The 19,677-nt window shown below is 33.6% G+C and overlaps 1 protein-coding gene across 1 annotated transcript; it reads left to right on the top strand.

The window, feature by feature from the left end:
• Positions 1-10,315: 10,315 nt before the first annotated feature.
• LOC128134247 (putative F-box only protein 15) lies at positions 10,316-11,440 on the top strand. The gene has a single exon (XM_052771760.1). The coding sequence runs from the start codon at positions 10,316-10,318 to the stop codon at positions 11,438-11,440; it is 1,125 nt and encodes a 374-aa protein (XP_052627720.1).
• The last annotated feature ends 8,237 nt before the right edge of the window (positions 11,441-19,677 follow it).

Raw genomic sequence — 19,677 nt, 5'->3', positions numbered from 1 at the left:
CAACACAAGGTATTTTGTAAAATATTAAAATAGTTTAATAAATATTTACATTTCTAACTTCGCCTATTCCTAGTACATATGTAGGGTTTGGTTGAGGCAGTCAAAGAAGTATTCCCAACAACATAACATATGCAGTGTGCTAGGCATATATATGCCAATTTTAGAAAGAAGTTTAGTGGAGCCAAGTTTGAAAATTTGTTTTGGAGAGCAAACAAGGCAACAACTGAAGCACATTTTAACATAGTCATGAAAGAGATTGAAAAGTTGAATCCTAAAACTGTTAATCATCTTATAGATAAAGATCCAAAGACTTGGTCTCTATCTTTTTTTAGAGTTCACAATTCATCTTGTGAATATGTGGAGAATGGCTCTTTAGAGAGCTTTAATAGTGTGATTTAGATGCTAGGAGGAAACCTATTATCAGCATGTTAGAGGAAATTCATATATATGTGATACAAAGGATGGTGACTATGAAACTAACATATCAAGAATGGAATCGTTATTCTGTTTGTCCAAACATCAGCACCAAATTGAATATTCTCCAAAATGAGCGAAGGTTTGCACACTTATTTATTCATACATACCATACCTCTCTCAACTCTAAACATTTGCATTACATTATGTAGGCATTGGAAGGTTGTATCTTGTAGGGGTATGAAGTTTATAACAAGGAAAACTGATGAGTCATACATTGTTGATGTCACAAAAAAGGAATGCATTTGTAGGTTATGGCAATTAAATGAGTATGGTTATGTTCATTCAGTAGCTACATTAACATATTTAAACATCACACCTGATGGAGCATATGTAGACCCATTGTACCTGGGAGCTTTCTTCCATAATACCTACAAACAATCCATTAGTGGCATGAATGAGATGAGCATGTGGCATTTTACAAACTTTTTACCTCCATTGCCTCCATTAAAAAGAAGAATGCCAGGTAGGCCAACCATGAAAAGAATATGGGATGCTTCTGAAAGGTTTGGAAAACACGTGGTTTCAAAGGCAAGGAAAATTTTTCTTGTGGCATATGCAAAAAGGAAGGGCACAATAAGACCATATGCACTCAAGTGCCAAGGCCACCTAAAACTAATGTCACAAAGAAACAGAAGACCATGCAAACACAAGAGTCAGTGAGTATGCAAGGGGGTGGAGAAGATGTTGTTATGGGTGATGCAGTTGAGCCACAAGCTGAGGAAGTTATGAGGGTAAACGAATCTGAGCAAGTGGTGAGGGTTAATGAACATGAGAAACTGGGTAGGATTAATCAAGTTGTTGGGCATGTGTATACTACAGGTCAACCAAGCAAGAGGAAAAAGTCTGAGAGAAAACTTAAACTAAATCTTTCTAAAGGAGTTAAAGGTGAAGTTAGTAGTGTTGGATCGCCAATGGAGTTAGATTAATTAAAATTTTAATTGTGTGTCTGTTATGTGGATTGAACAAGGGATTTTGTGTTTGTTATGTTCATGTATGTTATACTAACCTTAACATTTGATATTTGGATTCGTGTATGTATTTACAATATGTATGATCTTATTTATATTAGTATGTACCGGTACTTTAGTCATTGCAAATATTTCAACAAGGCATGTTAATGTTAGTTTAGGGGTACTTTAGTCATTCGAATCAGTTAATCCAATAGGTGTATGTTATTTCAAGTAATTAATAAAGTAGGGGTATTTTAGTAAATCAAAGAAGTTAGATTAATTACAATATGTTAGGGGTATTAGTTTCATTTTAATTATTTAAACAAATAGGGGTATTTTAGTCATTATTTTTTATGTGACTTAACCCAATCAGGGGTATTTCAGTCAATATTTTTATGTGACTTAACCCATTAGGGGTATTTCAGTCATTACTTTTTTATTTGACTTAACCCATTAGGAGTATATCATTTCTTCCAGGCATTTATCGAAGTAGGCAACCACAAAAACAACAAAAAAGAACTTTTCCATTGTTTTCTATTTCTGGGATATATGCAACGACAAAATTTGGGTATTACATGCCTCGTGTATTAGATTCTTCTTTTTTTGTCCCATGTCCCCAGCAGAAACATTGGGGTTCATGTGTTAATAGTTTAAAAAGTTTGACTTTGTTATGTGGTCCCAGGAAGAACATCAACAAAAAATTTGGGTATTACTTCATGACACATGCAGATTTAGATTTATAACAAGAACATTTTAACTTAACCAACATTTCATTCATGGGTTTCTGTTACATCTTTACATCTATTACACAAGTTAAAACAATATTTCTACCTGCATCTTACTACATACGAATACCATCACCTGTGATTACCATCAAAAAACTGATCATCACAACAAAATGATCACAAAAACACCAAGCACGACCACCAAATACTACCACCAGAAACTAAAAGACAAAGAACAAAGAGCCTTACTAATAAGGATAATAAACCAGATGCACATCAAAACAAAATAGAAACCCAGGATAGAAATGTTGTGACCTAAAGTTCTTCTGTCATTTTAAGAACCTGTAGGTTAACACCCCCACAACAACAACAACAAAAACCCCAAGAACCCATTTGACTTTGTTGCACTTGCCTTTACCCAAGACGATGTTGACATATGACGCTTGTAGTGAACACAAATGCTTCTTTAAATCAGCAACCATGTTAGATAGATCGAGCTGACCTGCCCTAACATCATCAACTTCATGGTTTAGGTTATCCAAGTCTCTAGTGATGTTGCATCATAGTTCACGAAGGTCGTTTCAAATCTCTTCCCCCACAAGCGGCACCTGCAAATGTGTCTACAACAGATTGATCACCATGTCTTCATTGGTGACTTCGTTTGAGACATTTTCAACCATGTGTAAACTATAATTGGGTGACCAACCGTGATTTGGAGATGACCGTGAAGGCATGGTTTTTGCGATTGGTATTGAAGTTTAGGGTGCAGTCAGGGTAACCAGGTTTCAAATTGTGCCAGTTTAGGGCATAATCTTCAACTTTTATACGAATGCGGCGGCGGGGGGGGGGGGGGGGACAGTGTGAACATGGCCTCTACGTTTCACATTCAAAAATGACGTCGTTTGGGTCATTGGACGTAAGACATTTTGGTCATGTCAATGATGATGTGTCAAATTCAGATAATGTGGCATGGTTACTGGCTATAATAAGTAAAAGGGACTAAATTGCTAGGTTGCAACACACTTCGTTCCCTCATAAATCCACTTAAAATATGAAGTGACTAAAACGGTAAAACCCTAGAAATTTCATAGGGTGTATGTGTCATTTTTATAGAGGGTTCAAATGAATTAATAAAATAATAATAATAAAAATAAACATTTACAAGTGAAATAGGAGATAGTCTTAGCTTAAAGATAAAAATTTAGAATGAGGGACTAAAAGTATCATTTTATCAAAGCTCGATTTCACCTTGTTTTGACTTAGTTTAGTGATAAAAATGTCAAAATTTAGCTACTTAGGGTGATTCTAGCTTGTGAAGAAACTATTTAGATAGTTGGTGACTAGTTTTAGTCAATGTGAAATAAACGAGGATTGATGTGTTTAAGTTGCCAATAGTTAAAAGTTTAGAACAAAGCTCTTTCTTTCCCTATTTGAATTAAGGATCGATAGTGAGAGCTTGAAAGCAAGAGGAATGACAATTTTGTGATCATAAATGAGATTTGAAAGAGAACTTGAAGACAATAGAATAGTTTAAGGTAAGAGGCATTGCTTGAAAGCTTAAAATGTATAGTTTTTCATTGTTCTTCATCAGAAATTGATAAAGGGTATGGAGAATTCCTCTAAATCCAACATTTCTATTGAAGTTCTCAAATGAGGTTCTACTTTCTATTCAACAATTTATTCTTCAATATACACTTAGTTACTCTTGCATTGCTTGGTTTGGGAGATTAGGTGTAAATTTGAAGTTTTAAATCCTAACTATGATGAATTTTAATTTGAGATTCATTTATGAAATTGAATATTAGATTAGTTTCATTACAATTTTTCTAACTCGCATCTATATAGATAATCCATCATAGATATAACTTTTTCTTATATTTATCCAATTGAAGTTTGTAAGGTGTTTGGGAGCTTTAATGGGGATTTGAGTTGAGTTATTACCTAATTTCTTATTTAAATTGTTTTAAATTCATGAAATGTCACATATCTAGCTTATAATTTCTATTTGATTCAATAATGTTGATGAATTGAGGTTATAACTCATTTGGAAGTTGGAATGGTTTATATTGTCATAAACAAACTTTTAGAGTTCTAAATTATAGGATCATCACATTTGAATCATATATCATTATGTAATTATGTTTTAAAAGGATTAAAACATCTTTATTTTTTATTTGATCCATTAGAGTACTTTAGAACAACATAAATGAATCTATTAGATCAAATGAAGCGCATGTCTTAAATTAGAAGTTTGATGTCTTCATGTGTGGTTAATCAAGATTTTGAAGCACTATGTAACGCCCTGTTCCGAATGGTTTTCCTAATTCAGGACTGTGGCCTGAGGAAAGGATATCATAAGGCTTAGGGCCTTTGGAGAAGAGAGATCCCGACCTATAATGTATGGATAATGTATTTGAGGTGATCCGGGAGTTGGATTGTGTCTTGGACCCAAAGGGTATATCGGTAAAGTGGCAGTTCGAGCTTTTTATGGGTTTTGGGTTTTATTCGGAAGGCTTTAAGACTTGGGCACGTTGTTAGGAGAGTAGGGATTCTCGACACCTTTTCGTGGATATAAGGTTCATCAGAAACAGACCTCGGATGAGGAAGATATGCCACTTTGAAGTTATTGGCAATATTGGTCCTTAATGGAGAAAAGTGACAAGAAGATACCATGCATGCAAGGTGGCCAGCGCGAATGTATGCCCAACGTAAGTTGGGGGTACACCCAACATAGAGAAGTATTTGAACACGAATGTTAGAAGCGTATGCCCAATGTATGTTCAGAGTCCCTAAACCCTAATTTTTAGGATTAAGCACTATATAAAGAACATTATGACTCAAACCCTAGCCTCCTTATCAGCCTCTCAACCTCAGAAACCCAAGACAACCTCTCATTCTCCATTCTTGTGTGTTTTTGTCTTTGTGATGTTCTTGGTGGTGTTTAGAGGCTTAAAAGAAGAAAGGAGAAGTTGGAGCAGAAGAACTTAAGTATCTTGAGCTCAAGAATCTGAGATTATTCCACCTTTTGGCGCTCATTTGAGGTAAAAGCTTCCATCTTGCCTCATGAATGCTCATATCTTTGTTTATGGAGTTTTGGGCCTCTTTAGGTCCTAATTGGACCCACATCCATTAAACTACAACATTTTGGGCCATAAGACTTTTTACGGGGCTTATTGGACCTAAAATGTCTCACTTTGTTTCATGGTCCTTATTGGGCCGTAAACAACTTTCTTGAACCTTATTGGGTCGTAAACCCATAAAGAGAGCACAATGGGCCGAAAACCTTCATATTGGGCTTATAATTTCAAGAATATTCAATATAAGCCCAAAACACTCTCTTCTTTTCCCTCTCATCTTCTCAGTTGAAAAAAAAAAGAAAAAGAAACATGGATTATATGAATTAGTGACACCTTAATATTACCTAATGTATATCAATGCACAAAACACAATATTTATCTATGCAATCTCATGTTTCCATGCAACATTTTGTCTCTCTCCTCTCTTCTTTCTTCTTACTCACAGCCAAGACCTCTTTCCCCACCATTCATCACTTCAAAATTCATCAAACACTCTCTTATGTTCCCTCTCAAACATAAAAAGATCTCATTCATCCATCCCTTGCAATTTTCATGATCTTGTGGTGATACCAAGAGTCTGACATCAAATATCATCTACTTACTCTCTAGAACCATCAAGATTCGAAAACCTCCTCAAGAGGTTAGCTAAGGCCGACATCTCCTTCTTCACTTCTTCAAAAAACGATCCATCAACCCAATGTGAATTCATACCCCTATTTTTGGTTTTTACTATGTTTTGGGGGAGAATACAAGTTGTTTTGTGTAGACCTATGTGTATATGCATAATTATGTATGTTTTTCATGATATATTTTGTGATTATGTGTTGTAAACTTCATAAACTCGAAAATATGCTAAATTATAATGATATATGTAGAACATAGCACTTAATACAACTTATTATGCAAAGAAAAGGTTTAAAACATTACAAGGTTGTTTAAAACTAAGAAAATCGCATAAGAGGGCCAAAATGACAAAACAATCAAAAAGTGAAGTCAATATATAACCCACGGTTTTGAAGGGACCAAAAAGGATTTATTTTGAATAAATATGGATCTTTATGGTATTTATGATTTTAAAAGGGCTAAAAGTGTAAAGTTTCACAATGGGCCTCATATTGGGCTTTCACGGTTTTTGGGCTAAGTTTGTAAATTTTTGGTCTTTTGTGGGCTTGAGTGTCATTTTTTACGAATTTGAGCCAAAAAATATTATTTTTCAGATTTATGGGTTGAAAATGACAATTTTATTAAGCTTGGGCCGCAAATATAATTTATAATCATTTTAGGCAAAAATGTAAATTTTCATAAAATTGGGCCGAAAATGTTATTCTTGACAAATGTTGGCTAAAAATGTTGTTTTATTTGATACAAGCCCTTAAAGGTAAACTTTTGGTTTAAGGAACCTAAAGTGTCATTTTTACCACAATAGGCTAGAACAACATCTTAACAACCACAAATCGAGCAATATGCAATGTAAATGGAGAATATATATCCAAAGACAGCGTACAACAACCCACCAATGTCTCATGCATGATTATCTTGACGAGCATGCTATCTTTCAAGGATATTATTTCCACCGATGGTTATGGATGCATACAAATTTATTTATGCATATTGTCGAAGGTGTGAGTTCAGTGTCTGAGTATATGCGGCAACGCTCAGACGCAAGAGGTATGTTAGGCTTTAACCCAATTAAAAAATGTACTAGTGTATTTCATATGTTAGTATATGCCACCCCTCCTGATGCACTAGATGAGAGTTTTAGGATGTCTGGACGTACCATACGAAAAAATCTTCACGAATTTTGCATACTGGTCTTGTCTTTGCATGGTCCACAATATTTGCATCATCCTACTTCTAGTGACATACAAATGTTGTATGCTCATCATGTGAATGTGCATGGTTTACATACGATGTTAGGATGTTTAGATTGCATGCATTGGAGATGGAATTTGTGTCCAAATGCGTATCATGGAAATTACACAAAGGGCAATTATCATTATTCTACAGTCGTACTTGAAGCTGCAGCCTCACGAGATTTGTGGTTCTGCCATGCCTAGCTCAGTAGCCCTGGTTCAATTAATGATGTTAATATTCTCAATAACTTAGCAATATTCAACAAGGTGTATGATGGTACTACCCTAAATTTGTCATTTATACTCCGAGGAATCAAATACAAATTTGGGTACTATCTTGTCGATGAGATCTATCTTGACCTTTATGTTTCGTTAAAACTTTATCATGTACGGATGACCCTCAAAGGTATAGGTTTAAGAGAGTCTAAGAAAAAGCGAGGAAATATATCGAACGAGCGTTTGAAGCACTTAAAAAGCATTGGTAAATAGCTACCAAAACATCTTTGTTTCATGATGTTTCTACTATGACAGATGTGATGTATATGTGTATCATATTGCATAATATGATACTAGAACATGAAGGAAACCCAATATGTATGTACGAAGAAAATGAAGTCATTCTCGAGACACAACCACTAGAATATAGTAGTCAAAAAATGGATACAGAGAATGAGGACAATTAACAATGCAATAATCCATGCCGATCTTCGCCGCCATTTGATCGATTATCTTGGGACGATGGATAATCTTGATCTTAATATGCTTCTAGAAGACGAATTGGAAGGCCAATTTTCAGAGGAAGATCTGTTGCTTTAATGTGTTTTTTATGATGTATGTTTTAGTTATGAAGTGTGTTTCTTACATATTAAGTTGTGTTTCTAGGTATTAAATCATGTTTGTCGTGATTTGAATTATTAACTCGTGCTTCTAGGTATTTTAAGTTTTAATTCATTGTAACTTTTTTAATTCAATATGAAATGCTTGTGTTCTAAAAAATATAATTTATTTGATATTAATTGTTTGTGGTTTAAAAAAATAAAATTTATTTAATATTAATTATTTGTGTTTCTAAAAAAATATAATTTCATTAAATTTCAATAAGAAAAAAAAATAGAGTGCTAGGAGTGCATGTTACGACTTCATATGGAATGTTAAGAATTGGATGAGATGTAAATAACAAAGAAATAATGTGACACTAAAAAAATAATGTAGCAAGATGTTAGGAGTGTTATCATTTCTTCTATCCTTAGGATCGATTGTGAATTAATCAATAACTTGTTGTGAGACCCGTGTATTATATAAGTTAAATTAAAAAAATAAATAAATATAAATGTCAAAATATCTGACAACCTTGAATTTATAAGAAAATAAAAAATAATGAATTATTATAATAGAAATGTCTTTTATCTTTTAAATTTAAAGAAATAATTTAAATAAATAAAAGAAACTAATAAACTTTAATTTTGAGAATTTTGAAATTAAAATGTGAGTTCATAAATGAAATTGATATCAATTTATTACTATATTTATTGCAATTATTATATTAAAATATTTTGTGAAATTTAATAAAATAAAAAAACTCATAAAATGACATGTGGAAAAAAATTAGTTCAAAATAACCACAAAATAACATTTGATAAATTGAATAAAAATGTGACAAGTGACAAAAAAAATATTCATTTATTAGAGATGAATTTACCATGTGGAGAAGCTAAAACTACACATCAAGAGTGCAAATCAAATAGAATTGACGGAGGTTAGTGTTTTCACAATTTTTTTTTAATATTTATATATTTTCGTATTAGTTTATAACAGGTGGAAACCACGATTACAAAATTAATTTAATTTTGATAGCAAAAATTTATAATTATTAATCAATAATTTTAAATAAATTATTAATTAAAAGATATACCAAAATTTAAAAGTTAGTTATAACTTTAAATTTAGAGAAATTACATATCCTTCTATCATTTGTTCCTACTTTTCCTCCTACCATATCAAATGTTGACAAGTGGATTAAATGATTATTAATTTCATTAAATGTCTAATTAAATGTGACACATGTCAACATTTGATATGGTAGGAGGAAAAATAGGAACAAATGGTATGATGATATTTAATTTCTCTTAAATTTAATCGTCTCTAATAAATGAAAATAATTTTGCCACATGGTACTCTTTCATTAACTTGGACACATGTTACTTTTTGGTATTTTTGATTAAATGTTTTTTCCATTTGTCATTTTCTTATTTTGTTTTTATTTTTTCTTAATTAGCACATCATATTTACACCTCAATTAATGATTACCTTAATTGAAAATAACCAATAAATTACAATATTAATACTCATATAGTATTTAATATGTTTCCTTTAAAATTGAAATTTTTAATTTTAAATTTTAAATTTAAATAAAATTTTGTTTAAACGTTTATATTTAATTTTTTGTTTATCAAACCCGTATAACATACGGGTCTCACACCTAGTATATAATTAAAAAAGTAAATGTTTCTATAAAAAGTTTAAAATCTATTATTTAAAACTTTAATCTCATTAATTATGATAGTGATTTGCCTAATATATCTCCTTGATATATGACATAATATTAATGTAAAGTTGTATTAAAGTGACACATGACAAAATAGATTAAACTATTGTTTTATTAATATAGAATTAAGTTATGTATGTTTTTATAATTTTCCATTTTTACAAAATATTTGCTTAACAATTTCACTTTCTAATGTTTCCAAATACTGGTTTTCATATATGTATAATTCTAAAAACATATAAACATTTATTTTTAATATATTCATTTTCATAAATAAAAAAACACTCATATATATAATTTAACATAATATTTTAAATTATATGTCGTACTTAAAATTTTAACGCTCTTCAACCTCTACTTTGAGCTAATTTTGTAGCCCGCCTAAAATATCAATACTTTTGTTAAAAGTAATTGATTTGTGGATCATTATTGTATAGTTTTTTATATATAAAAGTTTGTTGTATATTTGTTTTTATTCATATGGTTATATGAAAGATATATTAAGTTTATGCTTGAAATTGTGGTCAAACCAAAATTTAAAATGATCGTTGCGATTTGTGCGTTTATTTGATGGGGCTCAATTTCGCATGGACTCGCCGTTTCGACAAAAAGGGTCTTCACTCTCCCCGATCTCTTTTCATCACAACAACATCAACAACAACCCTAAAAACTATTACCAGAAATCAAAATGTCAGACCATATACCTTTCCATATTCAAGCGGAGATCATGAAAAGGCTTCCTGTCAAATCACTTATTCGATTTACGTGCGTTTCAAAAGCATGGAAATCTTTGATCGAGAACTCCGAGTTTATTGCCAATCACATCTTCCGTCCACAGCATATGCTTGTAACCTTCAAAGATCAAAAAATTGTTTCTTTTGTCGACGACGACACTTTCCCCGATCAGGGTCTAGTTCCGACTCTTCCCCGGTCAGTTCACCAGCATTCAAGAATAGTCGGTAGCTCTCAAGGCTTGTTGTGCTTCAACGCTTTTACTGATTCGAATCAACCTAATCTAGGATATATCAGCAGGACATATATGACTGTTATTTGGAATCCCTCTATTAGAAAATCGATTGTTCGCAATGTGTCTATTGAGTTATATGAAAACGATGAAACAGTTCTTGGTTTTGGAGTTTGTCCTCTTACTTATGACCCTATGATCATGGTGATTACGCAGTTTCATAAGTGGCCTGTAAAAGTCGGGTTCACTGGCCTTTGGGACGTGAAGGTTTACAGATTGAGCTCTGCAAAATGGAAAAGCTTATCTAGAAATCTTCCAAGTAAATCAGTTCGAGTTCAATGTCCTCAGGTGATTGTTGATAGGTTTATCTATTGGTGTGCAGAGCAGAGATTGACTATAGATAATGGGTTACGCAGGTTTCATAATGTGGTTATGTCATTTGATATGACTAATGATAGTTTTAAAGTGGTAGACCTCCCAAAGAGTTTAGCATGCCACCCTCTAAAAGACTTGTCCATTTCTAAACTAAAGGAGTCTCTTGCCATTCTTGAATACAATATAAACACCAGAGTTTATGATGTATGGATGATGGATGTTGAAAGATCGTTTGCAAAGATGTTCAACATTACGGCACCCCATGGATCAATAATGGGATTTTTGAAGAGTGGCGAACCTATAATGGATGTGAAAGTAGATGATGCTTCTGAACTTGTTGTTTGTAAAACCTACACACGCTGCTCAGACCATTTCACTGATCTTGAGTTTTCTAGAACAAGTGATATGATGTCTGTGAACTCTTATGTGGAAACACTACTTTTCCTTGGTCGGTGTGATTGTAATGATTATTGACATAAATCGAGGATTCGAAGACAAATTTTGTAGCAGGCAATGGAGTCCATATTAGTTGAAGTTGATATATAATAAGTTAATTGGCCTATGTAATAAAGGATCTTCAAAGTGTTGTTAGTGGTATGTGAGTTACCATTTTTGATAATAATTTAAATGCATTATATATAAATTTATGACGTGTTAGCTTTTAGATCAATGTTTCTAACATTTTTTTGGAGCAATATGCATAATTAATTATGTTTGGTTAGGCCTTGCGAAGGTCTCGTGGTGATTGGAGGAAAGAAACCACCATGCACACAACCCCAGAAGTCTCGTGGTGATGACTTGGAGCCACGATCGTGGCCTCATGAGGTATATACCATGAGACACCATACCCAATGATCTTTCTTTTTCTTCTCTGTTCCTTTTTCTTCATCGTTCCTTTATATTCTTATTATTGTGGATATACCATCACCATTCTAGAAGGAGATTGTGATGAGGTGGAAATAGATGGGGGTTGAGGTGGAAGGAAACCACCACTATTGCCATGATATACCTACCCTTCGGCCTTAATGTTAGACATTTTCTTTGGTATTGTCGTTCCTAGATTTTTAGTTTAATCCATCTGTTTTTTTTCAAATGTAGATTTCCTCGAGCCTTTTCCATAAAAAGGTGTTTCCACTTGAAATAAGTATTTTCTTGTCTACATATGTTATAAAGTTGATTTATGTTTTTATGATTTAAGTACTACAAATGATCATGTGGAAAGATTTACTTCAGGCATTTAATATATAAATTGGCAAACATGGAGATGAAAGGTGTTTGAGTTGAAATAAGTAGGTTTTCTATTATCGTAAATATTCCTTTATGCTTCCATTCCTCCAAAAGGCTTCAAACTTGAGGATTCATTGAGGATTCTGTCCAAATGTTTATCTTCTCTTACATCAAACCTACCACTGATTACATATTTCAGAATTGTCGGAATATGGTTTAATGTCGGAATATGGTTTAAAGTTTATCTGGGTTATAACTTATATAGTTGCTAATGTATCATCTTAATTCAAAATTGGATGCGTTGATGCATATTAACATAATGCTAGCTCGCTGTATCTATGTGGGAGCATTATTATTTTAAAAGGGAGGACAATAACGAATTTATGGTGGTAGGATATTGATTTATTTGAGGTGCTACTATATACATACTCTAATTACTAAATGCAACCCTCTTATAAGTAGCATCCTAATTTTGAGGCAAATTAATTTTTTTATTAATTAAATAATGGGAAAATGACACATTCGACTTATGAACTTTTTACGATTTACCCTTTTAGTCACTTAACTTTTTAAATGACTTTATGAGTGAACAAATTTTATTTTGTTGGGTCGATTACGTCATTATTTCATTTATGAAGGGGTCAGCCGGTCATATTTGTGTCATCTGTGTTACTTAAACCCCTTAGCTTGCTGACCGTGTATGCATGTCATTTAATAATAGCTTTACTTAAACGAGATATTTTCCCATCAACTGTTCACCACTTCCATCTATTTCGATAAACTCTTACTTGCTTTTGTCTCCTCAAACCTCAAACATGGATCCCGTATTCATCCAAGTCGATGCGCATTTCCAAGGAATCTTCACAAAATACCCCATACACTACACCGGGGGGATTACAGAGATTGAGACAGGCCATTTGGATAAGGATGAGGATGAGGATGAAGATGAAGATGAGGATGATGATGAAGATGAGGATGATCATAGGGCTAAGGATGTGGATGCTGATGAAGATGAAGATGACCATAGCAACCCTCATTTTTTTCAAAAAAGATAATGGCCCTGATGTCGACATGGATGAGAATGCAGGTTTGGGTGACCCTTTGGAAGAAGCCATGTATGACAATGAAGATGTTTATCCTAAGTTGCCAAATATTTTCAATGAAAAGATGCACTGGAAGGAGCAGGAACCTGTGTTAGGTATGAGGTTTAAGAGTCCTAAACAATTGAAACACATGCTCTGTAACTATGCTGTTGCAAATGGTTATCAATTATGTTTTGTGTAAAATAATAGTAGATGGTTGCTAGCCAAATGTTGTGATGGAAAATGTACATTTAGGGTTTAGGGTTCATGGATGAATAATGATAAGTCTTTCCAAATCAAGTCTCTTATTAGTGACCATATTTGTTCAAAGAATTTCAAATTCTGATAAATTGTTACGTATAAATGGATGGGTACCCACTTTACCCAATAATTTTTTAACAATCGAAAGATGAGTGTGAGATTACTTAGAGAGGAAGTGAAAACCACTTTTGGCATTGTTGTGAGTATGAGTCGGTGTAGGAGAGCCAAGAAGTATGCACTGAGTCTAGCCGAAGGCACGGTTGCATAAAATTATGCTAGAATATGGTCTTACGGTGAAGAGATTAAAAGATCAAATCCTAAATTCACCGTTAAAATTTATGTTGATGCAATGCCTGATGGTAAGAATTACTTCAGTAAGATTTACATATGCTTTGCTATAGTTAAAAGAGGGGTGGAGGGGAGGGTGTAGAACGATCATTAACTTGGATGGTTGTTATCTAAAAAGTTTTTGTCAAGGTGAGTTGCTTTGTGCTATTGGTAGGGATGCTAATAATGGAATATTCCCAATTTCTTGGGCAGTTGTATGTGTGGAAAACAAGAAGAATTGGAAATGGTTCATTGAAAATCTTTCAGAAGATTTGTAGTGTTGGAATGAAGGAAGTGGTTTGGTTTTAATTTCTGATCAACACAAGGTATTTTGTAAAATATTAAAATAGTATAATAAATATTTACATTTCTAACTTCGCCTATTCCTAGTACATATGTAGGGTTTGGTTGAGGCAGTCAAAGAAGTATTCCCAACAACATAACATAGGCAGTGTGCTAGGCATATATATGCCAATTTTAGAAAGAAGTTTAGTGGAGCCAAGTTTGAAAATTTGTTTTGGAGAGCAAACAAGGCAACAACTGAAGCACATTTTAACATAGTCATGAAAGAGATTGAAAAGTTGAATCCTAAAGCTGTTAATCATCTTATAGATAGAGATCCAAAGACTTGGTCTCTATCTTTTTTTTAGAGTTCACAATTCATCTTGTGAATATGTGGAGAATGGCTCTTTAGAGAGCTTTAATAGTGTGATTTAGATGCTAGGAGGAAACCTATTATCAGCATGTTAGAGGAAATTCATATATATGTGATACAAAGGATGGTGACTATGAAACTAACATATCAAGAATGGAATCGTTATTCTGTTTGTCCAAACATCAGCACCAAATTGAATATTCTCCAAAATGAGCGAAGGTTTGCACACTTATTTATTCATACATACCATACCTCTCTCAACTCTAAACATTTGCATTACATTATGTAGGCATTGGAAGGTTGTATCTTGTGGGGGTATGAAGTTTATAACAAGGAAAATTGATGAGTCATACATTGTTGATGTCAGAAAAAAGGAATGCATTTGTAGGTTATGGCAATTAAATGAGAATGGTTATGTTCATTCAGTAGCAACATTAACATATTTAAACATCACACCTGATGGAGCATATGTAGACCCATTGTACCTGGGAGCTTTCTTCCATAATACCTACAAACAATCCATTAGTGGCATGAATGAGATGAGCATGTGGCATTTTACAAACTTTTTACCTCCATTGCCTCCATTAAAAAGAAGAATGCCAGGTAGGCCAACCATGAAAAGAATATGGGATGCTTCTGAAAGGTTTGGAAAACACATGGTTTCAAAGGCAGGGGAAATTTTTCTTGTGGCATATGCAAAAAGGAAGGGCACAATAAGACCATATGCACTCAAGTGCCAAGGCCACCTAAAACTAATGTCACAAAGAAACAGAAGACCATGCAAACACAATAGTCAGTGAGTATGCAAGGGGGTGGAGAAGATGTTGTTATGGGTGATGCAGTTGAGCCACAAGCTGAGGAAGTTATGAGGGTAAACGAATCTGAGCAAGTGGTGAGGGTTAATGAACATGAGAAACTGGGTAGGATTAATCAAGTTGTTGGGCATGTGTATACTACAGGTCAACCAAGCAAGAGGAAAAAGTCTGAGAGAAAACTTAAACTAAATCTTTCTAAAGGAGTTGAAGGTGAAGTTAGTAGTGTTGGATCGCCAATGGAGTTAGATTAATTAAAATTTTAATTGTGTGTCTGTTATGTGGATTGAACAAGGGATTTTGTGTTTGTTATGTTCATGTATGTTATACTAACCTTAACATTTGATATTTGGATTCGTGTATGTATTTACAATATATATGATCTTATTTATATTAGTGTGTACCGGTACTTTAGTCATTGCAAATATTTCAACAAGGCATGTTAATGTTAGTTTAGGGGTACTTTAGTCATTCGAATCAGTTAATCCAATAGGTGTATGTTATTTCAAGTAATTAATAAAGTAGGGGTATTTTAGTAAATCAAAGAAGTTAGATTAATTACAATATGTTAGGGGTATTAGTTTCATTTTAATTATTTAAACAAATAGGGGTATTTTAGTCATTATTTTTTATGTGACTTAACCCAATCAGGGGTATTTCAGTCAATATTTTTATGTGACTTAACCCATTAGGGGTATTTCAGTCATTACTTTTTTATTTGACTTAACCCATTAGGAGTATATCATTTCTTCCAGGCATTTATCGAAGTAGGCAACCACAAAAACAACAAAAAAGAACTTTTCCATTGTTTTCTATTTCTGGGATATATGCAACGACAAAATTTGGGTATTACATGCCTCGTGTATTAGATTCTTCTTTTTTTGTCCCATGTCCCCAGCAGAAACATTGGGGTTCATGTGTTAATAGTTTAAAAAGTTTGACTTTGTTATGTGGTCCCAGGAAGAACATCAACAAAAAATTTGGGTATTACTTCATGACACATGCAGATTTAGATTTATAACAAGAACATTTTAACTTAACCAACATTTCATTCATGGGTTTCTGTTACATCTTTACATCTATTACACAAGTTAAAACAATATTTCTACCTGCATCTTACTACATACGAATACCATCACCTGTGATTACCATGAAAAAACTGATCATCACAACAAAATGATCACAAAAACACCAAGCACGACCACCAAATACTACCACCAGAAACTAAAAGACAAAGAACAAAGAGCCTTATTAATAAGGATAATAAACCAGATGCACATCAAAACAAAATAGAAACCCAGGATAGAAATGTTGTGACCTAAAGTTCTTCTGTCATTTTAAGAACCTGTAGGTTAACACCCCCACAACAGCAACAACAAAAACCCCAAGAACCCATTTGACTTTGTTGCACTTGTCTTTACCCAAGACGATGTTGACATATGACGCTTGTAGTGAACACAAATGCTTCTTTAAATCAGCAACCATGTTAGATAGATCGAGCTGACCTGCCCTAACATCATCGACTTCATGGTTTAGGGTATCCAAGTCTCTAGTGATGTTGCATCATAGTTCACGAAGGTCGTTTCAAATCTCTTCCCCCACAAGCAGCACCTGCAAATGTGTCTACAACAGATTGATCACCATGTCTTCATTGGTGACTTCGTTTGAGACATTTTCAACCATGTGTAAACTATAATTGGGTGACCAACCGTGATTTGGAGATGATCGTGAAGGCATGGTTTTAGCGATTGGTATTGAAGTTTAGGGTGCAGTCAGGGTAACCAGGTTTCAAATTGTGCCAGTTTAGGGCATAATCTTCAACTTTTATACGAATGCGGCGGGGGGGGGGGGGTGGGGACAGTGTGAACATGGCCTCTACGTTTCACATTCAAAAATGACGTCGTTTGGGTCATTAGACGTAAGACATTTTGGTCATGTCAATGATGATGTGTCAAATTCAGATAATGTGGCATGGTTACTGGCTATAATAAGTAAAAGGGACTAAATTGCTAGGTTGCAACACACTTCGTTCCCTCATAAATCCACTTAAAATATGAAGTGACTAAAACGGTAAAACCCTAGAAATTTCATAGGGTGTATGTGTCATTTTTATAGAGGGTTCAAATGAATTAATAAAATAATAATAATAAAAATAAACATTTACAAGTGAAATAGGAAGATAGTCTTAGCTTAAAGCTAAAAATTTAGAATGAGGAACTAAAAGTATCATTTTATCAAAGCTCGATTTCACCTTGTTTTGACTTAGTTTAGTGATAAAAATGTCAAAATTTAGCTACTTAGGGTGATTCTAGCTTGTGAAGAAACTATTTAGATAGTTGGTGACTAGTTTTAGTCAATGTGAAATAAACGAGGATTGATGTGTTTAAGTTGCCAATAGTTAAAAGTTTAGAACAAAGCTCTTTCTTTCCCTATTTGAATTAAGGATCGATAGTGAGAGCTTGAGAGCAAGAGGAATGACAATTTTGTGATCATAAATGAGATTTGAAAGAGAACTTGAAGACAATAGAATAGTTTAAGGTAAGAGGCATTGCTTGAAAGCTTAAAATGTATAGTTTTTCATTGTTCTTCATCAGAAATTGATAAAGGGTATGGAGAATTCCTCTAAATCCAACATTTCTATTGAAGTTCTCAAATGAGGTTCTACTTTCTATTCAACAATTTATTCTTCAATATACACTTAGTTACTCTTGCATTGCTTGGTTTGGGAGATTAGGTGTAAATTTGAAGTTTTAAATCCTAACTATGATGAATTTTAATTTGAGATTCATTTATGAAATTGAATATTAGATTAGTTTCATTACAATTTTTCTAACTCGCATCTATATAGATAATCCATCATAGATATAACTTTTGCATATATTTATCCAATTGAAGTTTGTAAGGTGTTTGGGAGCTTTAATGGGGATTTGAGTTGAGTTATTACCTAATTTCTTATTTAAATTGTTTTAAATTCATGAAATGTCACATATCTAGCTTATAATTTCTATTTGATTCAATAATGTTGATGAATTGAGGCTATAACTCATTTGGAAGTTGGAATGGTTTATATTGTCATAAACAAACTTTTAGAGTTCTAAATTATAGGATCATCACATTTGAATCATATATCATTATGTAATTATGTTTTAAAAGGATTAAAACATCTTTATTTTTTATTTGATCCATTAGAGTACTTTAGAACAACATAAATGAATCTATTAGATCAAATGAAGCGCATGTCTTAAATTAGAAGTTTGATGTCTTCATGTGTGCTTAATCAAGATTTTGAAGCACTATGTAACGCCCTGTTCCAAATGGTTTTCCTAATTCAGGACTGTGGCCTGAGGAAAGGATATCATAAGGCTTAGGGCCTTTGGAGAAGAGAGATCCCGACCTATAATGTACGGATAATGTATTTGAGGTGATCCGGGAGTTGGATTGTGTCTTGGACCCAAAGGGTATATCGGTAAAGTGGCAGTTCGAGCTTTTTATGGGTTTTGGGTTTTATTCGAAAGGCTTTAAGACTTGGGCACGTTGTTAGGAGAGTAGGGATTCTCGACACCTTTTCATGGATATAAGGTTCATCAGAAACAGACCTCGGATGAGGAAGATATGCCACTTTGAAGTTATTGGCAATATTGGTCCTTAATGGAGAAAAGTGATAAGAAGATACCATGCATGCAAGGTGGCCAGCGCAAATGTACGCCCAACGTAAGCTGGGGGTACGCCCAACATAGAGAAGTATTTGAACACGAATGTTAGAAGCGTATGCCCAATGTATGTTCAGAGTCCCTAAACCCTAATTTTTAGGATTAAGCACTATATAAAGAACATTATGACTCAAACCCTATCCTCCTTATCAGCCTCTCAACCTCAGAAACCCAAGACAACCTCTCATTCTCCATTCTTGTGTGTTTTTGTCTTTGTGATGTTCTTGGTGGTGTTTAGAGGCTTAAAAGAAGAAAGGAGAAGTTGGAGCAGAAGAACTTAAGTATCTTGAGCTCAAGAATCTGAGATTATTCCACCTTTTGGCGCTCATTTGAGGTAAAAGCTTCCATCTTGCCTCATGAATGCTCATATCTTTGTTTATGGAGTTTTGGGCCTCTTTAGGTCCTAATTGGACCCACATCCATTAAACTACAACATTTTGGGCCATAAGACTTTTTACGGGGCTTATTGGACCTAAAATGTCTCACTTTGTTTCATGGTCCTTATTGGGCCGTAAACAACTTTCTTGAACCTTATTGGGTCGTAAACCCATAAAGAGAGCACAATGGGCCGAAAACCTTCATATTGGGCTTATAATTTCAAGAATATTCAATATAAGCCCAAAACACTCTCTTCTTT

The sequence above is a fragment of the Lactuca sativa genome, chromosome 5, assembly GCF_002870075.4.
Source record: "Lactuca sativa cultivar Salinas chromosome 5, Lsat_Salinas_v11, whole genome shotgun sequence".
In the NCBI taxonomy this organism is placed as follows: Eukaryota; Viridiplantae; Streptophyta; class Magnoliopsida; order Asterales; family Asteraceae; genus Lactuca; species Lactuca sativa.
This window is presented reverse-complemented; position numbering and strand designations above follow the sequence as displayed.